This window comes from Larimichthys crocea, chromosome XIII (assembly GCF_000972845.2).
Source record: "Larimichthys crocea isolate SSNF chromosome XIII, L_crocea_2.0, whole genome shotgun sequence".
NCBI lineage: Eukaryota > Metazoa > Chordata > Actinopteri > Sciaenidae > Larimichthys > Larimichthys crocea.
The window spans coordinates 2,530,667-2,547,271 of NC_040023.1; the positions used below are offsets into that span (position 1 = coordinate 2,530,667).

At 41.5% G+C, this 16,605-nt stretch overlaps 1 protein-coding gene across 1 annotated transcript; it reads left to right on the top strand.

Annotated features, from left to right (window-relative positions):
* Nucleotides 1-1,020: 1,020 nt before the first annotated feature.
* irx1b (iroquois homeobox 1b) lies at nucleotides 1,021-4,866 on the top strand. Its single transcript, XM_010735696.3, has 5 exons — nucleotides 1,021-1,654; nucleotides 2,460-2,702; nucleotides 3,091-3,883; nucleotides 4,099-4,159; nucleotides 4,804-4,866. Exons 1-5 carry the CDS (start codon nucleotides 1,418-1,420, stop codon nucleotides 4,850-4,852), a joined length of 1,383 nt encoding a protein of 460 aa, XP_010733998.1. The 5' UTR covers nucleotides 1,021-1,417; the 3' UTR covers nucleotides 4,853-4,866.
* The last annotated feature ends 11,739 nt before the right edge of the window (nucleotides 4,867-16,605 follow it).

A 16,605-nucleotide genomic window follows, 5' to 3' on the forward strand; every position in this document is an offset into this window, starting at 1 on the left:
CTCCACCACCACCCCTTCCTCTCCTCTCCTCTCTCTCTCGGCTCAGCCAAGCTCATCAGGGGCTCCAGTGTGAAATGATGAATCTGTATTTATGGGGATGGAGTAATTACACAGCTAACCTCTGAGGGAACCCAGGAGGGCCACAGGGCCACTGAGCAGGGCGCTGGGTGCTCAACCTCATTAGCACTGCCCGAATGTGCATGTGTGTGTATGAGTGTGTGTGTGCATGTGTGTGTGGGTGTGTGTGTGCGTTCAAAGGAGCAAATTGAAAGAGAGCTGCTGTATTGATTGTTTGTCAATGTGGAAACATCTATACGCATCCACCTATTATTTTTTTACACTCTTCCACATAGAGAAATATTCATTTTCTTGCATCTCATATCTCAAACTTAGACTTTTATCACCACATATACTCTGCAGCATCAGTGACTTTAAGACTTATAGGCCCCAGCAGAGTACAGTAGTCCATTCTTCTCCACAAACATCTGCCATTTTCCACTCCACGGCTCCTGTGTGCACCATATCTCTGCTATCTCTTATCCTCGTCAATCTCTGTCATTACCTTTAGCCTTCCTTTATCTCCTCTCAGAAAAATATGCTCCACTGACTTCCGTCGATAATCACGGACATTCCTCTCGGATCTGGCCGACCATATCGATGCCTCCCGGCCCATCTGCTGGCCAGAATGTCCCGGTATACCCTGCGGATCGACTGTCAAAGCGTGGAGGAAGGGGAAAAAAATGACACCTAAAATATACAGTCAATTTACAACAGTTGTTTGAATTATTATTATTATTATTATTATTATTATTATTATTATTGTATACGGTGCATATTTCCTGGCACATTACATTAACAGTGTAACAATATGCGCACAACAACCAGAGTGTTCATATAAACACAGAGTGAGGAGGTGCTTTTGTTAAATAAAGTCATACCACCATAAAAAGGCAGCTATACACTGCACACACACACACACACACACACACACACACTTCACAGGTTTTCCTCTCTGTGTAGACACAGTGAAGACTGCAGAAATTAGATCACACACACACCAACACACACACACGACCTAGGCTAACCAATGCACTAATCGCCTGCCCCGGGCATAGGAGGAGCTTGGTGCTTAAGTAGGCTGCCAATCAGTCAGTCAGCTCCACATCCAGAAGCTCCTGCGGCCAGACACACGCATCACTCCGCACTCGAGGTGCCAAACTGCGGCTGTGATACAACTACGGGTCGGTGGAAGTGGAGAAGCTTGACAGTTTCTAAAAAGGGGGACTCTGGTGATTTAGACACCCCCTTCATCCTCTTCTTCTTCTTTCTTGGGGATTCCTACTTTCTGTTTTTTTTTCTTTCCTTGCCTCCTCTGGCTTTGACTTTGAGAGAGATTTACTATACGCGTTCTACGGACATGTCTTTCCCTCAGCTGGGGTACCCCCAGTTCCTCAGTGCCTCCCATGAGGTATACGGGGGCGAGCGGCCGGCCTCTGCCCGGGAAGGAGGCACCGAGGGCGGCGTGAGCTCGTCCGCTACCGCCGCGGCTGTCGGCTCCATGCTGGGGATGTACGGGAGCCCATGGGCGGCTCATAACTACAGTGCCTTTCTGCCGTACAGCGGAGCTACAGACCTCGCCCTCATATCCCAGATGGTGAGAGTTGATAGTTGTTCAGGTGTTGATCGTTTCTCGGGCTGAGCTTTTGTTTATTGCAAACTAATGCGCAATAATCCATCAGTGTTAAGTGATTAGGACTGTTAATACACATCAATCTATTTTGATTTACAGTGGTTTATAATTGCAGCCAGTTAAACGGCCACTTAACGTTTAATTGACTTTATGTTTAAATATATGTTTATCATTTCTGTATGGAAAATCAAACATAAGATATAGTCTTTAAGGTTAAAATTAAACTTTGTAATTATCACTTCACATTTTTTTTGCATGTGTGGAAATTATGTAAATCTTAATGGAAAGAATCCTGCATGTGTGGAAATTATGTAAATCTTAATGGAAAGAATCCTTTAAAAAGCGTTGTGATTAATTAGGAAAACACAGTTAATAATTAATAATAAAGTAATTAATAATTTAATGAAAGATGTTTAGAAACTGAATACAAATGAACTGCATTCCCTCTCAGTTCGTTAAATAGAAACACAATTAAAAATATTTACATTTCATTTAAAAAGGGGCAACCAATTTGAAATGTAAATAATTGTTAGATGTTATTTCCTACATTTAAATGACGTATTTCCTGATCCAGGATGTGCGTAATTCCTGATTAAGTGATAAATCGCTTAATTGGTGCCAGATTGATAAGATATTGTAACTTTTAAAAACTTTTTAGCTGCATAAAAAAAAACAAATTCAAATGTTATTATTTTACGCATTGTCTGAGCTCGAAGAGGAAATCATCAACAAGTTGTGACCCCTCTCTCTCTCCCCAATAATATTTTAGGGCTCCCAGTATGAGCTAAAGGACAGCCCGGGGTCCCACACAGCCTCTCTACCTGTCCACGCCGCCCAAGGCTTCTATCCGTACGGCCAGTATCCATACGGTGATCCATCGAGGGCCAAGACGGCCACTCGTGAGACCACAAGCACCCTGAAGGCCTGGCTACAGGAACACCAGAAGAACCCCTACCCAACAAAAGGAGAGAAGATAATGCTGGCTATCATCACCCGGATGACACTCACACAGGTGGGTAGTGTGTAATGTTTCCGCGTCGGCCTGTGTACCAAGAGTGTGTGCGCACGCAGAAGGATTTGCTTGTTTTTCAAGTTATGGAAGATTGATCACTTTCTCTAAGAGCAACAGTTCATTAAACGACTTGTTACTTGATAATCCAGTTGCCACTCGTGTGACTGATGAATGAAGTCACACTTCCAACCCAAGAGAGAGAGAAAAGTCTCCGGATATTTCTGATTTCAAAGCTCGTTTAATGATAACGAGGAATTATGGAGAAGCGTGGCTGCAGAATAATGAAGGCTTTTGCATTTTAATCTCCAGTTTGCAGCCACGCGTTGTCAAACGAACAGTGATTTTGCTCACTTCATAATGCGTGAAAAACTTGTCTCCCTTTTTCCAGGTGTCGACGTGGTTCGCGAACGCCCGCAGACGCCTGAAGAAGGAGAACAAGGTAACGTGGGGCCGCAGCGCCGAGGACCGGGACGGCCGCATCTTCAGCAGTGACAACGAGGACGATCACGGCAAGAACGGCAGCGACGATGAAGACGAAGAGGAGGAAATTGATTTGGAAACTGTCGATATCGAGAGACCCGAGGAGCAGCGAGCAGTAGAGCAGGGCTCCGCGAAGGGAGAAGGAGAGGCAGAGCTGGCCGCCAGAGAGCAGGCCTCAGAGCCGAAGAGCTCGGACAGCAGCAGGACGCTTTCTGTAGAGGGCCTGAGAGGAGTGGAGGCGGCTCTTTCTCTCAATAGATCGCCTGTTGTCAAACTCGCAGTGGATCATTCTCCAAGCAGACAGGAGTGCCAGAGACCGCAGCAGAGCAAACCCAAAATCTGGTCTCTGGCTGAGACCGCCACGGCCCCCGACAGTTCACACAAACCTTCCCCCGCGGCCCATGCTCACCACCCGACTTTGGCCTCCGCCGGCCACCCGGCATTACTCCCGGGTCATGGGATATATACGTGCCAGATTGGCAAGCTGCACAACTGGGCCAACGCGGCTTTTCTGAATGCCAACTCTCTTTTGAACATGAGGTCGCTCCTCGGAGGAGCCCCGGCCGGACACCTGCCTCTCCACGGCGCAGTGCCGGTTGCGCGTCATGACGCACTACAGGCGGCTGCAGGTCCCGGAACCTCGGGCACGGAAGATGACAGTGATGTAGAATCATCGGGAAGCTTCAGTCCAAAAAGAGATGGTATGGGCTACATTTGATTGTTTGAGCTTGGGCAATTAATTTGTTAACTGAACAGGCCTCAGCACGAGTCTTTTGACGCACATTTCAACAAGAACTGATGCAACAAATAAATTATCCACAGGGCAATAGAAGCACAATTTAAAGGTGATATTTTTAAGTTAATTATAATCAATAAATTGTTATTTATTTGGCTCTATTTTCCTTTTTCTTTACAGACGAAGAGAGCGACCACAGGCCTGACTCCCTGAAGTCACCATTCCAGCTGATCACTGACAGGTATAACCTCATGAATTTGAAATCAATTTGGCGAAATGACATTATCAACCTCAATTTCTTTGCACATGTCTTCTGCTAAATGAACCTTAAAGCAGAGGTAAACACTGTTACACCTGACTGGGTGGAAGGCAGAACTCGGCACATAAATCATGTGATTGAGTCCCCACTTTAACGCCTCGTCAGGCAGCAGTCTAATATATCCTGCGGGGGCCCCCCCTTCAACAACGCTGAGTTATCGCCACCTGTGTCATTTAAATAATCTGCCGCCATTTATTCACGCCCCCTCAGTGAATGCAGCTAATGTATGTCAAAGAAAACGCTGATAGCAACATCAGGGATGTAGTGGAGGGTGAAAAGACATAAAACAATTTACCTATAGTGTTTTTGAATTTGCATAAATGGAGTTGAACATTGTTACAGATGCTCTTTAAAATAAGAAACTTGCAGTGTGAAAACTGGTAAATAATTTAAAGATGTGTGTGAATGAATATATTGTTTTCTCTGGCAGTATATTTGTATTTATGATACAAACTTTAGGACACAGAATATACAGTATTTTCTCCCTCTAATATTTGAGGATTTCACTGTTGCACTTTTTTCACCTCTGACCTGAGTTTTCTTTGTGTTCTCCTTCCTCATTTCAGACCTCACCATGGGACAGCACCACAGCGGGTTCTGACAACGACATCATGAGAAGACAAAGAAAGAAAAAGAAAGAAAGAAAAGAAAAAGAGAAAGGAATAATTTTATTTAACGGAGAACAGTTTAACGAAGGATATTTTTTGACGGGGGGTTACCTGTCATAGTATTACTGTTTAGCTTCTACATGCAAAAAGAGATGGTTGTTTTTTTTGTCACAGATTTGCTCGTATCTCTCTTTTATGTCCTCTGTTTTTTCTTCGCCTCTTCTGTTGTGAATGGAAACCTTGAAAATTGTAAATACAGGATATGAATTTGTCTTTAAAGAATATATTTTTGGGGAACTAAATAAATGTCATTATAGTCATTTATTATTGGAGATTTTTTTCCTTGAACCTGAAGTAGAAATCGTTTACATTCAGTCAAAAATGTCAAAAATCAAGGGGGAAATGGGTGACTTTAAAGCCGGTACCCAACTTTTAATTTTCAGAAAGTGTTAATCTTCTTTTATCTGGGTTGTTTAAATTTTTATACCGTTAATACTCAGTATATTATTTTATCTGACAAATATCAGTTTTAAAGTGAAGATTATAATTAATTTAAACATAGAAATTCACTTTTCTTTTTCCTCTCTCTAAGAAGATTGGGTATTTTAAGTAAAAATGATAGATTTATAATAAACGGCATTATATAGATGATAATATATAATATATATATATATATATATATATATATGTGTGTGTGTGTGTGTGTGTGTGTGTGTGTGTGTGTGTGTGTGTGGATTATTATTGATTTCCACTTGTTTAATGATGATCACAGTGCGCTCACCATTTAATTGACCTCTCGTCACTGTGTCTAGTTTCTTTCACACTCTTCATGCCAGCTGAACCATGCAGTGTCAGCCCTTTTTTTAGCAAGAAAAGTCTCGCCCTTATTGAAATCTGCACCCTCGCCAAAACTCTTAGAGACTTACGCCAGCGCCTTGGAAGCCACTGCAAACTCTGCGGAAATTGAAATTGAAGATTTCCAGGACCTTATGAACCTGCGCCTGTGCTTTCAGCCCAGGCCTCCTTGCTTTAATGTCAGATTATACCCCCTCAGTGCCACCACTGCCGCCTCTGAAATATGGATCAGACGACAGGAAAGGCCAGCAGCCAGTATGGGGGTGGCAGCTCAGGGGGAGGTGGATGGGAGGGGAGATGGTTGGGGGGGTATATATGTATGTGTGTGTGTGTGTGTTACTCAGAGCCATCCTTGACGTTCACAGGCCCAAAGACAGGGGACACAGAGAGAGAGAGAGAGGATGGTGGGGGGTCTTAGGGCTGTTAATAGCGACTGTTTCTCAAAGCTGGGCTCCTATATACATGCTTGGATTAGCAGCAGGTCATGCATGCCATATGATTTGGGTCCTCTGGCCTCTCAAGGGGCCTGGGCACCCTCAGGTTCATGCACAGACACACATTTGATTTAATTGCAAATTTAAACTTGTTGTGCAGACCGTATTAGAAATGATTAAGAGTTTAGCAGCTGTTTTAGATTCATATTTAATTTTTGATAGTCCGACGCTGATAGTCAAGTGACTCTTCACTTTCAAGTACGGCTAAGGTCTATAGATGTTCAGTATTTGGATTAGATTCCTCAACTGGTTAGAATTAGGTTAAAATAGGGTCAGGTTAAGGTTACACAGTCTGCAAAGTTGCAAAGAACTATGTGGCAATGTGTTAACTAGGTACTTTCTGTCATTTAATAGCTTAATATCAACAGTTGAGAACTCAAATGAAAGGCTAATCTCGTGTTTGCTTTATTCTAATTTACCTAAACAACGTGGTAAAATGGAATGTTTGACCGTGCAGTGAAGGACTCAGTCAAATGGTGATTTGAGCAGGTATAGGATACACACTGACAAAATCAGAGAAACCAGGTTCACGGACCTAGAGATTAACTCAATGCTGCCACCTCACTCTCAGAGAAAGTAAAGCAGACTTTAGGTACTTTATAGAGTACAATCTACCCGCCGAGGTAGAATACATGGAACTTTTCTGCAAGTCTGCATGTCGTCGCTGCCTAGTGAAAACCCCATAGCTCTAAATTTAGATGAGAAAGACAGAATAGATAAGGGATATAAAAAACTTTGTGGATCATTTGTAATGCAAAAAAAGCTGAATACAGGCCAGCGTTCTCATTAATATACTGGCAATTTGGAGATTTCAAGAGACGGCAGGCTGCTAATGAAATTATAACTATTTAGCCATCTAGTTTGACTTCAACACACCGTTTTCACAGCAGCCATTTTGAGATGAAATAGTAGGGTCAACACAGGTGTTTCCAACCATACTAATTAAGGTTCAGTTCCATTTATTCCAGCAGAGACTTTTTCCAGTGAGCGGACATGCAGCGCAGCAGCACCCTGACCTGAATGGAACGGGACCGTAATTAGTATAACTGGTAACACCTGTGTTTACTATCTCATGTCAAAATGGCTGCTGTGGAAAAAGTCTATTAGTACAAATCTGAATTTACAATGACAGAAAACTTTACGGAGGACCAAAAAAACAACAAAAAAAAAACCAACCAATCTAGGTATGTGCAAATTTTTTTCATTTTTTAAAATCTTTTGTCTTTTAACTCTAAACCTAGAAAAAGAGCTATAAATAGGATCAATATTTGGCAGTGACTTTTATTGAATAATCAATTTAAAAAACATTACTTAAGTCCTGTAAAGCTGTAAAGTGATCTTTGGCTTAAATACACAAATCACAGGTTGCAGTATTGAATTAATGCGATATATATTTTTTCTGAAAATATAGTTTATAATTCTATATAATTTTTTTAAAGCTAAGATAACCCGCCACTTGCTGTTGCTTCATATTTACCGTACAAACAAAGAGACCGCCACTTGCTGTTGCTTCATATTTACCGTACAAACAAAGAGAGTGCTGTTAAACTCCTCACCCAGCTCTCAGGGAGAACACAAAGAAGCGTATGTCATAAAATGCTGAACTATTATTTTAACCCTGACACCTGTGAATGAGGTGTCGGGAAATAATAGAGTCGTGACTTTGGTGGTGTTTTCAGGTGCTGCAGATATTCTCCTCACTCAAAAAGGGTCTGTATTTACTTAATTCAGAAATCCATGCAGCCATCCATCGTTACACAGACAGTGAGAAAACAAGAGATAGAAAGAGCAAACTGGAGTCTAAAGAGAGCAAAGAGAGAGAGAGAGAGGCAGAGAAATGATGCAGTGAGAGCTGTCATTGATGTGAGAACAGCATGGAAGGAAGCCAGACACTTGAGGCCATTTTCATTTCCTCTGCCAACTCTGACAGACTGCCATCAGCACCGCTGAGGAGAATATCAGCCACTCTTTCTCATATACACACTTCACTTTTTCTACACTTCATCCCAGCCAGATCACGCTACTGTTCTTCCAAGTACCCAAACAATATGTTATTCTTTCAAAGTTGGATATCAACGAGCTTAGCATGATGGGGCTGAAAATGACATCAAATGGCTGTTTAATCAGTTACACAGCGTGCCCAAAACATGTTTTGTTATGAAAGGAGTGGAAAAAGCTGAGCAGATCCAAAATATGATTAGTGCTTTTCCTGGCGGGCGCTGCCGGAAACTTCTTCAGAGTTTCAAGTTTATGCTTCATGTTGGTTGTTTGTCACCCAAGCTGCCCCAAAACTTTTCAAAACTAGAACTGGTACACACTGTAAAAAGCCGTAAGAGAGGAAAAACAACCATCGCTAATACTCCTGAATAACGCTCTCTGTGTGGAGTTTTTAGAGTCCCATCAGCCCCTCAAACTCTCAGTGTGAATAGAGTCTTCATTGGTGCTTTGGTATTCTCATATAGGCCCTTTGGTGAGTTCTAATCCCTATTAAAGAGGTAGATTATGGAAGGGATTTGTCTTTGATTTGCCTGTCCCACTGCTCTTTTCTGTCAGCACCTCGCTCTCTCTATATATCCTTCCCTCGTTCCTTCTTCTCTGCTTCTCTGTCTGTCTTGATGGGATGGTCGGAGATTGAACAATGATTGCCTCCATGTGTCATCCCCCTCACACTCCCACCCTCAGCCATCCTCCTGTGATTATGGCCACATGTATGAGGGCCCCTGATCGCCTGAATAGATTTGTTAAAGGCCCCCACTGGATGAGAGGGGCCGAGGCCTCGTAGCCTGGCCCTCGTGTGCAGATCTATCCCCTTTCGAGGTACTCTGCATGGGGGTGAGCTCCCAGCCAGTCCACCACCCCTTCAGTGGTCACCCCCCCCCTTACTCTTCTCCGCTCCTCCGCCACACAGAGATAATCAGGCTTATGTAAAGACGACGTGCTCTTTTGACAGTCATCAGCTCATCAGTGATCCAATCAAGCCCAAATCCGCCATTGTTCACCGCTGAAAGTGTCTCAAATCCGCTTGTGCAGGAGAGAGGGGCTGCGCTCTTTATCCTGCCAATCACTCCTGACATTCCTGCCCCTGTTGCCATGGCCTGGGGTCAGAGGTTGAGAAAACAGAGAGCATGAGCTGACTTGGGGAGAATGACAGGCCGCTAAAGGAGGGACTCTCTGCGCAACGGCCCTATTGGTCAGCCAACGCAGGGGGTAAATGTAGACAAGTTAGGACTCTATAGCCCCGCTGAGAGGGCCAGCCGGACAGAAAGAGACATGGGTAAGAAGGGGGGGTACGATGAGGCAGAGAAAGGGCCAAAGGAAGAGAAAGAGGGCAAGAGAGGTGTGTGTGGAGAAAGGAGGAAAAAGAGGGTTAGGGAGGGACAGTGTTTGATCGCCAAATAGGCTTTAGAGAGCTTGACCCCGAGGGGCTCGAAGACGAAAAGGCCTGACACACAGTTAAAGGCTGCGGAGAAGGAATAATGAACATGTGAGTTAATATTTCTTGAATCTTTAATGTGTTTTATGCACCTAAAATGTAGAATTTAAACATTTCCTCCTCCCCCTATCAAAACAATCAACTATAATTTGCTTTGCCAACAAAGCTGCCAACAAAATGTTTGATGCATCTGTGTGTGTGTGTCTGTGTGTGTGTGTGTGTGTGTCTGTGTGTGTGTGCACATTGCTAGCTGCTGGGCTGTAATTTGAAATGGAAATGTACCTCCCAACGCAATGAAGCTAATACATGTCATTGCAGGATAAGCGGGGCACTGGGTTAAATCTGTTGTAATGTTGTCAAAAGAATAATTTTCTGTACCCAATGTATACGTAAGTGAGCAAATGTTTAGCCTAGACAAGATATCATAGGGAATTTACGCCATTCACTGTTCCTCCATAGGGATTAGCAGAATTAAGCGTTTTACACAAAAGCGAAGTATCAAAACTCATGGGTAATTCAACAAGCTCCACTATTCCGTTTATTGTTACGCTGCAGCTGCGAGTATCGTACAGATAAATAGCAAACATTGTCAATGCCTTTTAAAAAAGGAGACAAATTTAATATACAGGGAAAATACAAACAACAAATACTATGAAAGGGTGGGAGTGATAAGTCTTTTCTCTTGTTGTCTGCCCATTCACGACAATAATCTGAGGGAAGAAGCAGATTAGGACAGAGGGAGGGTTTTCGTGGCTGAGTGTTCGCATCGCTGGCTCTTTTCAGCCATTTTGAAACAATGTTTATCCACTGGTTTGTTATAGTATAGCAACTTAGCTTAGTGTACTGCTGTGAGAGTCCTGAGGGGAGCTGAGGACTCGCTGCGTCTTTGTTCAGCATCCATTGAGACACACTGGTGTATTGGAGCGGGGCGGAGAAGCCGCACCGAATGAATTCATACGTGGCGATTCTTGTAATTTGCACCTCGGTTTGTGAAATGTCTGGGAAATGTTGCGGGGAGTACGCTCATCAAAGTCACGCTGTAGGTTTGTAGAGTTGTTGTTTGCACGTGAGGAAAGAAAATTAGCCCTTGGTATGACTTTTTTATGGTGACCCTGGTGGATGCAAAACAAATCTCTGTCTCTTTTAATATTTTTCTGTTATTAAGCCCTAATTGCCTTGTTTTCTTAAAAACAAGTAAAGATAAAAAAATATAAATCAGAGTGTCTCAACAATTTTCAAATCAGTGTTAGTAGCTTTAAAGAAGAGAAGCAGAACACTGCTTTACAATCATAAAAAAAAGACTCAAATAAGTTCAAACCTCCTGATTCCAGACTGAAATATCCAAACAATAGATTCATGGTCCTCAGATGATACATCGTCATGACGTCGTTCACGATTTAACTTATACGGCTAAATCTTTCAACATTTACAAGATGGACTGACAGTCATGCTTCCTGAAATTACTTTGGTGGTTTTAACTTTATCGCCATCATGAGGTTGGTATTTGTGATTTCAGGTGAAATGTCTCAAGAACTATTGAATGACCGTAAAATCTGGCACACGCTCGTTAACCTGAGTATGAATTGTGAGTATGTAATTGTAATAGTAAGCAAAAACATTCTAACTTCTACTGTTTCTGACCAAATGGCTGCTTGACACATCAACCGTTAAAATAAGTCCGTAAAATAAGATGGTGAGCTACCTGCTTAACATCAGCATGTCAGCTGTTAACATGTCAGCTGATGCTAGCATGGCTGTAGACTGTAAACAAATCTGTTAGAACAGGAAAATTATAATTATATATTTTATTAAAATGTAATCAAAATACAAACCCACTACTTTTCAAGTGTATTAAGTGTTGAATAAAGCGGAACACTGCACTAAAATTACTCAAATAAAATTGGCTGATGGTAGAAAAGTATCGAAATTAATGAATTTGTATTAGAAACTGTTTGAAATGATCTCATCATCAGACAGTTTTTGGAATGAGGAATATTAAGAGCGTACAGTAACCCAGCGTGCAAAAGAAAATAACAAAAAATAAAAAACCTCTGCTGTCTTTCACTCTGTAGATAATGATAGATGACTCACGGGTCACATATCTTCACAGTGTAATTACACATGAGATGCATGCATGTGCACACACACGATCATTCCACACACACACACACGGTTGCAAAGTAATGTGAGTCCTCATTCATCTGCCCAAGTCGTTTAGGGTAATAGAGCTTAATGGAGTATATTAACCCTGTCCAGCTTGCGTCCTCGCTCAGATATGTGTGTGTGTGTGTTCATGCACACGCACAGGGAAAGGGGAAACCTGCCAACTGTTTATCTGCAAGGGACACACACACAGAGGCACACACGCACTCACACACACACACTCTGCGGGAGCAGAGATCTGGTTTCCCACTGTCACAGATGCTTACCCGCCTCTCCATTAGTGATGTGATTGGAGTGGACACAGAAAACCAGCAGCCTCGTTCCCACAGGGGCAATCTGAGGAAATTATTGCCCCGCTCCTCTCCGGGGAATGTCAGAGCTGCAGAAAGAAGCACTTAATCGACTGCTATCACATGCAACTCTCTGTCAACCGCATAGCATGAGTTTTCGAGCATTTGGTGTGGATTAATACTTTGTGAAAGAGCGTGTGATGATATGTGATCAGGCATGGCAGAGAGTAAGAGGCTTTCTAGACGTGGAATCAGGAGATCAGACACAGGGAAAGTGGCAGACAGATGATCACTGGAGAATGAAGATTGATACAATAGTCAAGGTCTGTTTACATACCATTATCTGTACGAGACGAGGAGGAAATCATTTTGTAACCTATAAAGAACATTATAGTATTAAATCTAGGTTGTCTGTTCTTATGCAAATACTGCATGAATGTGACAATACAGATTAGGATGGAACAAAAACATAGAAACAAGGGGTAGGATGTGGGCTGAACACTGCTGGCGGGCAAAAATCCTGGGAGGTCCAGCCTGCGATGTAACACGAAATCTGCAACCACACCCAAGTCTATCCATGCAGACAAGCAGACCTGCTGTAGTGTCTTTGGTCAGTCACAAAACTGTGAGTGACCTTTTCACCCTGGTCAATAACAACTGCAAGTTGAGATCACTGGCTACCCTCAGGCTAACACCACACACACACACAAACATATCAGTACCACCACAATAAGGTTGTAGTTCCCTAAACCACCAGAGGATGGCACCTGAGGTCTAAGCAGTGGTAAAGGAGTAGTCAAGTAAAACACTGGGAGGAAATGAAGCTCAGATTTCCCCTTTATGGTATTTTCCAACCCAAACATCTAAAGTGGACACTGAGGTTAAATGTTGTCTCCAGTTTTTCAGGAGTTTCTAGAAATATTCACTTTGTAACTTCTATTAAGCTTTGTGAAGTTATTTCATGAGAAAATCCAAATAATTACTTGTTATATTTGGTCCCCTAACACCCTTTTTCACAGCTCAAGACATACTTAACATTGTTTTATCACCTTCATGACCTAATTTATAAATATAGCTCATAAATATGTTTTTGAACTGACTGATATATTTCAGACAGTGGTAAAGTAAAAGCAGCAATACCACAGTGTAGAAGATATTCAATTTTATTTGACTACAAGTGCAAAAGAAAAAGTTAATTTACTTTATATACTGCTGGGTAGCTTGCCCACAGACATAAATTAACTCTTATTTAATATATCATAATCCATTTGTTAAAATTGGATCTGCTAAATAACCAATTAAAGTTATCAAATAAATGTGGTAGAGTACAAAAGTACAATCTTTCCTTCTAAAAGTAGTAGAACCAGAGAAGCATTCAATAGAAACACTCAAGTAAATTAAAAGTCAGCCTCAGAATTGACAATAAGACACATTACTCCAGCTAAAAAACTGGAAATTGAAATACATATGACCTATATCTGTGATTGATTTCCCTTGTGATTCCAAAATAAGGATATTTCTGTTGAAATACACTGCTCAGCATTGATTGGCATAGTGGATATTTACCTCAGGAGTTGGTGAAGACCAAAAACAGAGCTAAAAGAGAGTGAATGTTGGACTTTTTACTGTAAATAAAATGATAATGTTCCTCTTTAACTGCTGGATGTGTAAATAAGCAAATCTTTGTAAACACGTATGCTATACCCTAAAGGGTGGTGTCAATATTGTGTTTATAATTTGTTTCTGTTGCCTCCAAGTGTCGAAGAAATTGCACTAATCGCAGGTTTAAAGGTGCAGGTTTTAAGATTTAGGGGATCTATTTACTTAGAATATATCAGAAATGTAATAAAATATGCATAATTGTGTTTTCTTTAGTATATAATCACCTGAAAATAAGAATCATTATATTTTTGTTAACTTAGAATGAGCTGAATGGAAAAACTAAATACTGACTCTAGACAGGGTTTTTTCACATTTTTTTGCACATTTAGGAGGGGGGGCAAAAAAAAGGATTAATTAAAGAAAATAAAATAGCAGTTAGTCATGATAAAGAAACTGCAAAAACAACTGGTCAGAAATCAGGTTAAATTGTGTCGTAGTAGTCAAGATTTGACATAAATGAAAAGACCAAAATAGATAAAGTGCAAATAAACAGATAACAGGTAACAGACAGAGGATCAGTAAGAGAGTTAAGATAGGTTAAAGTGTTTGTTAAAGGCTCTATTGGTCCCTGTGGACCGAGGCTTGAAAAGCTGAATAATGTATGTCCGCTCCCGGAGTAATGAAGTGGAAATGATAGGGAGGAATACGGCTGGCCTCTCAGGGCTCAACGCAAACTGTACACACTCTTAAGAGCTGCCTGTAGACTAAACCTGTCTCCCTCTCTGCCTCTGTCTACGTCCACTCCTTTCACACACACACATACACTTCACAGCGACTAAGAGGGTTAGCTTGTCTCTGTTCCCGTATCCTACATCATTGATGAGGAGGACCAGGGCATTTATAGTATCCCACTCAGGATTCAGAAGCTCCAGATCTTCCATGAGTCCCTTATTAGACACGAGCAGAGGAGCAGCAGATAGCATGGCCGCTGTTTGGTGGTCAGACAGGTACTCGGTGTTGGCAGCCTTGTTTGTGGATCAGATCTAGCCTGGTTTGCACTTGTACTTGGTCGGTGTTATTGTGCTTAACATGAAACAGCTGCTGTAGGCCTTGTCTTGTGGTGAAAAGAAAGGGCTATTTTCTTTCCTCATGATCCATTTATTGCATGTCCTCCTCTGTCCTGTTCCTTCTCTCTGAATATCTCTCTTTTTTCTCCCAGAGCTGAAGCTTAAAAAAAAGGTGGTTACCTCGTGTTACCCCTGTGTTCATTTGTCAGAGAAAGTCTTGCATGGACTCATTTTGTTTCACTTCAGAACACATTAAGATAAGTGTTTTAATAAAGATCCCATAGCATGCAGATACTATCTGGACATCTTTTTAATCTTTTGCTGTTAAGTAACTCTAAAGCTCACTAGTCCATGTGATCTTGCAGCCAACATAAAGCTGTAAGAACATGTGAATTCCTAATCTGAAGGGTTAAAATTATATTTTGTTTGTATGGAAGTTAGTTCTTGTTGTCCTCTTCAGTCTCTTCTCCTCTGTCATTATGTCCATAGAGCCTGGTTACATTGCCCACTTGCCCAGCTCTGGTTCTGGCACAACATCAACTCCACTCCTTGTGAGCGATCGCCCACGACTCTGTCCTAAAAACGTCCTGAGGACATCAGAGGGAAAGCAGAACACATTTCTCCCTCAAGTATGATCCAGTTTCACTAAAATAAATTAAATAGTAGTATGTTATTACAGCATTACATACTTCTCATAGGTGATCGTACCCAAAGCGTAAGTAACATAGTACAAGAACAGATTTATGGGCCGCAGAGTGGGAATGACCTGATTACACATCTGTGTAGCATCATAATTGTTTAAAACTGTTATATTTTATGGTAGAATAGTCACACAATAGGGTTTAAAAGGTGGGTCTACACAGCAGTGGGCTAACTATGGGTAATTGATTAATTAAAAGATTTTGCTGTTCCTCAGTGGACATTACGTTAGCATATCCTCTCATGAAACTGTAAATATTGTTTTGATTTAGATTTTTGTAGGGATTAAACAGCTTTAGTGAGCTTTAGATGTGCTGGTATCTTTGGACAAAGTTATGGTAGCTTTATGCTATGCTAAGTGACCCAAGTGTTAGCCTCTAGTGCCAATGAAGGTGTCAATATATTCCTCCATTATTTTGAAATCTTTTTTCCTGCCCACTCTAAGACCCAAAAGAGGCTCAAGAAACAATGAAGTCATGTTTTCACTCCGGTTATTAGAAACCCTTGCTTGAATTTTGGCCCTTCAGCACCACCTGCTTATATATTCTTTCAAGGTGAAATAGCTAAAACCAAGATGAAGGCTCAAAAAGCATCTGCATGTTAAACAATGATTAAAATTGCATAGATTTCAGGCTTTAAAGGTAGAAATATTCAAATGCCGTGTGCCGTGATTGAAAGAACTTGTGATTGGAGTTGTTTGGCTCTCTTTTCCAAACACTTTCTGCACTGCCTAGCTCTCCTCCTCCTCTCACATTAACATGCTTCTATCATTAACCCCCATGCCCCACCTCCTGCATAATAGCTAGAGCTGAATGCAGGCAGGAGAGAATAAGAATGTGTTTCCTTTCTCTTTTTTTTTCTTTTTTTTTTGAGGAGCATCTTGAATGAATGATTGATGCTAAGGGAGCAAGATCAGAAAGATATAATCACGGTCTAACGAACTCAAAGCCTTAAGAAATATATACTGGAGGAATGCCATAAATTTATAAACACATCACATATTAATATATAAGTAGCCCACTGAATATTCAAAAAGAGGGAAATAACAATCTATCCACTTCCGTGTGCTATACACGCTTTATATTCTTTCCTTTTGCCCTGGAAGATGGTAACAAAGCTTGGAAGTCAAACCCTGCCCCTCCAGTCTGCTCATTCAT

Excerpts from the sequence above, each read along its gene's own strand:
- irx1b (XM_010735696.3), top strand. The coding sequence starts at position 1,418 with ATGTCTTTCCCTCAGCTGGGGTACCCCCAGTTCCTCAGTGCCTCCCAT. Across the intron at positions 2,703-3,090 it reads CCCGGATGACACTCACACAG|GTGTCGACGTGGTTCGCGAA; the intron begins GTGGGTAGTGTG and ends CCCTTTTTCCAG. Across the intron at positions 4,160-4,803 it reads TTCCAGCTGATCACTGACAG|ACCTCACCATGGGACAGCAC; the intron begins GTATAACCTCAT and ends TCCTCATTTCAG.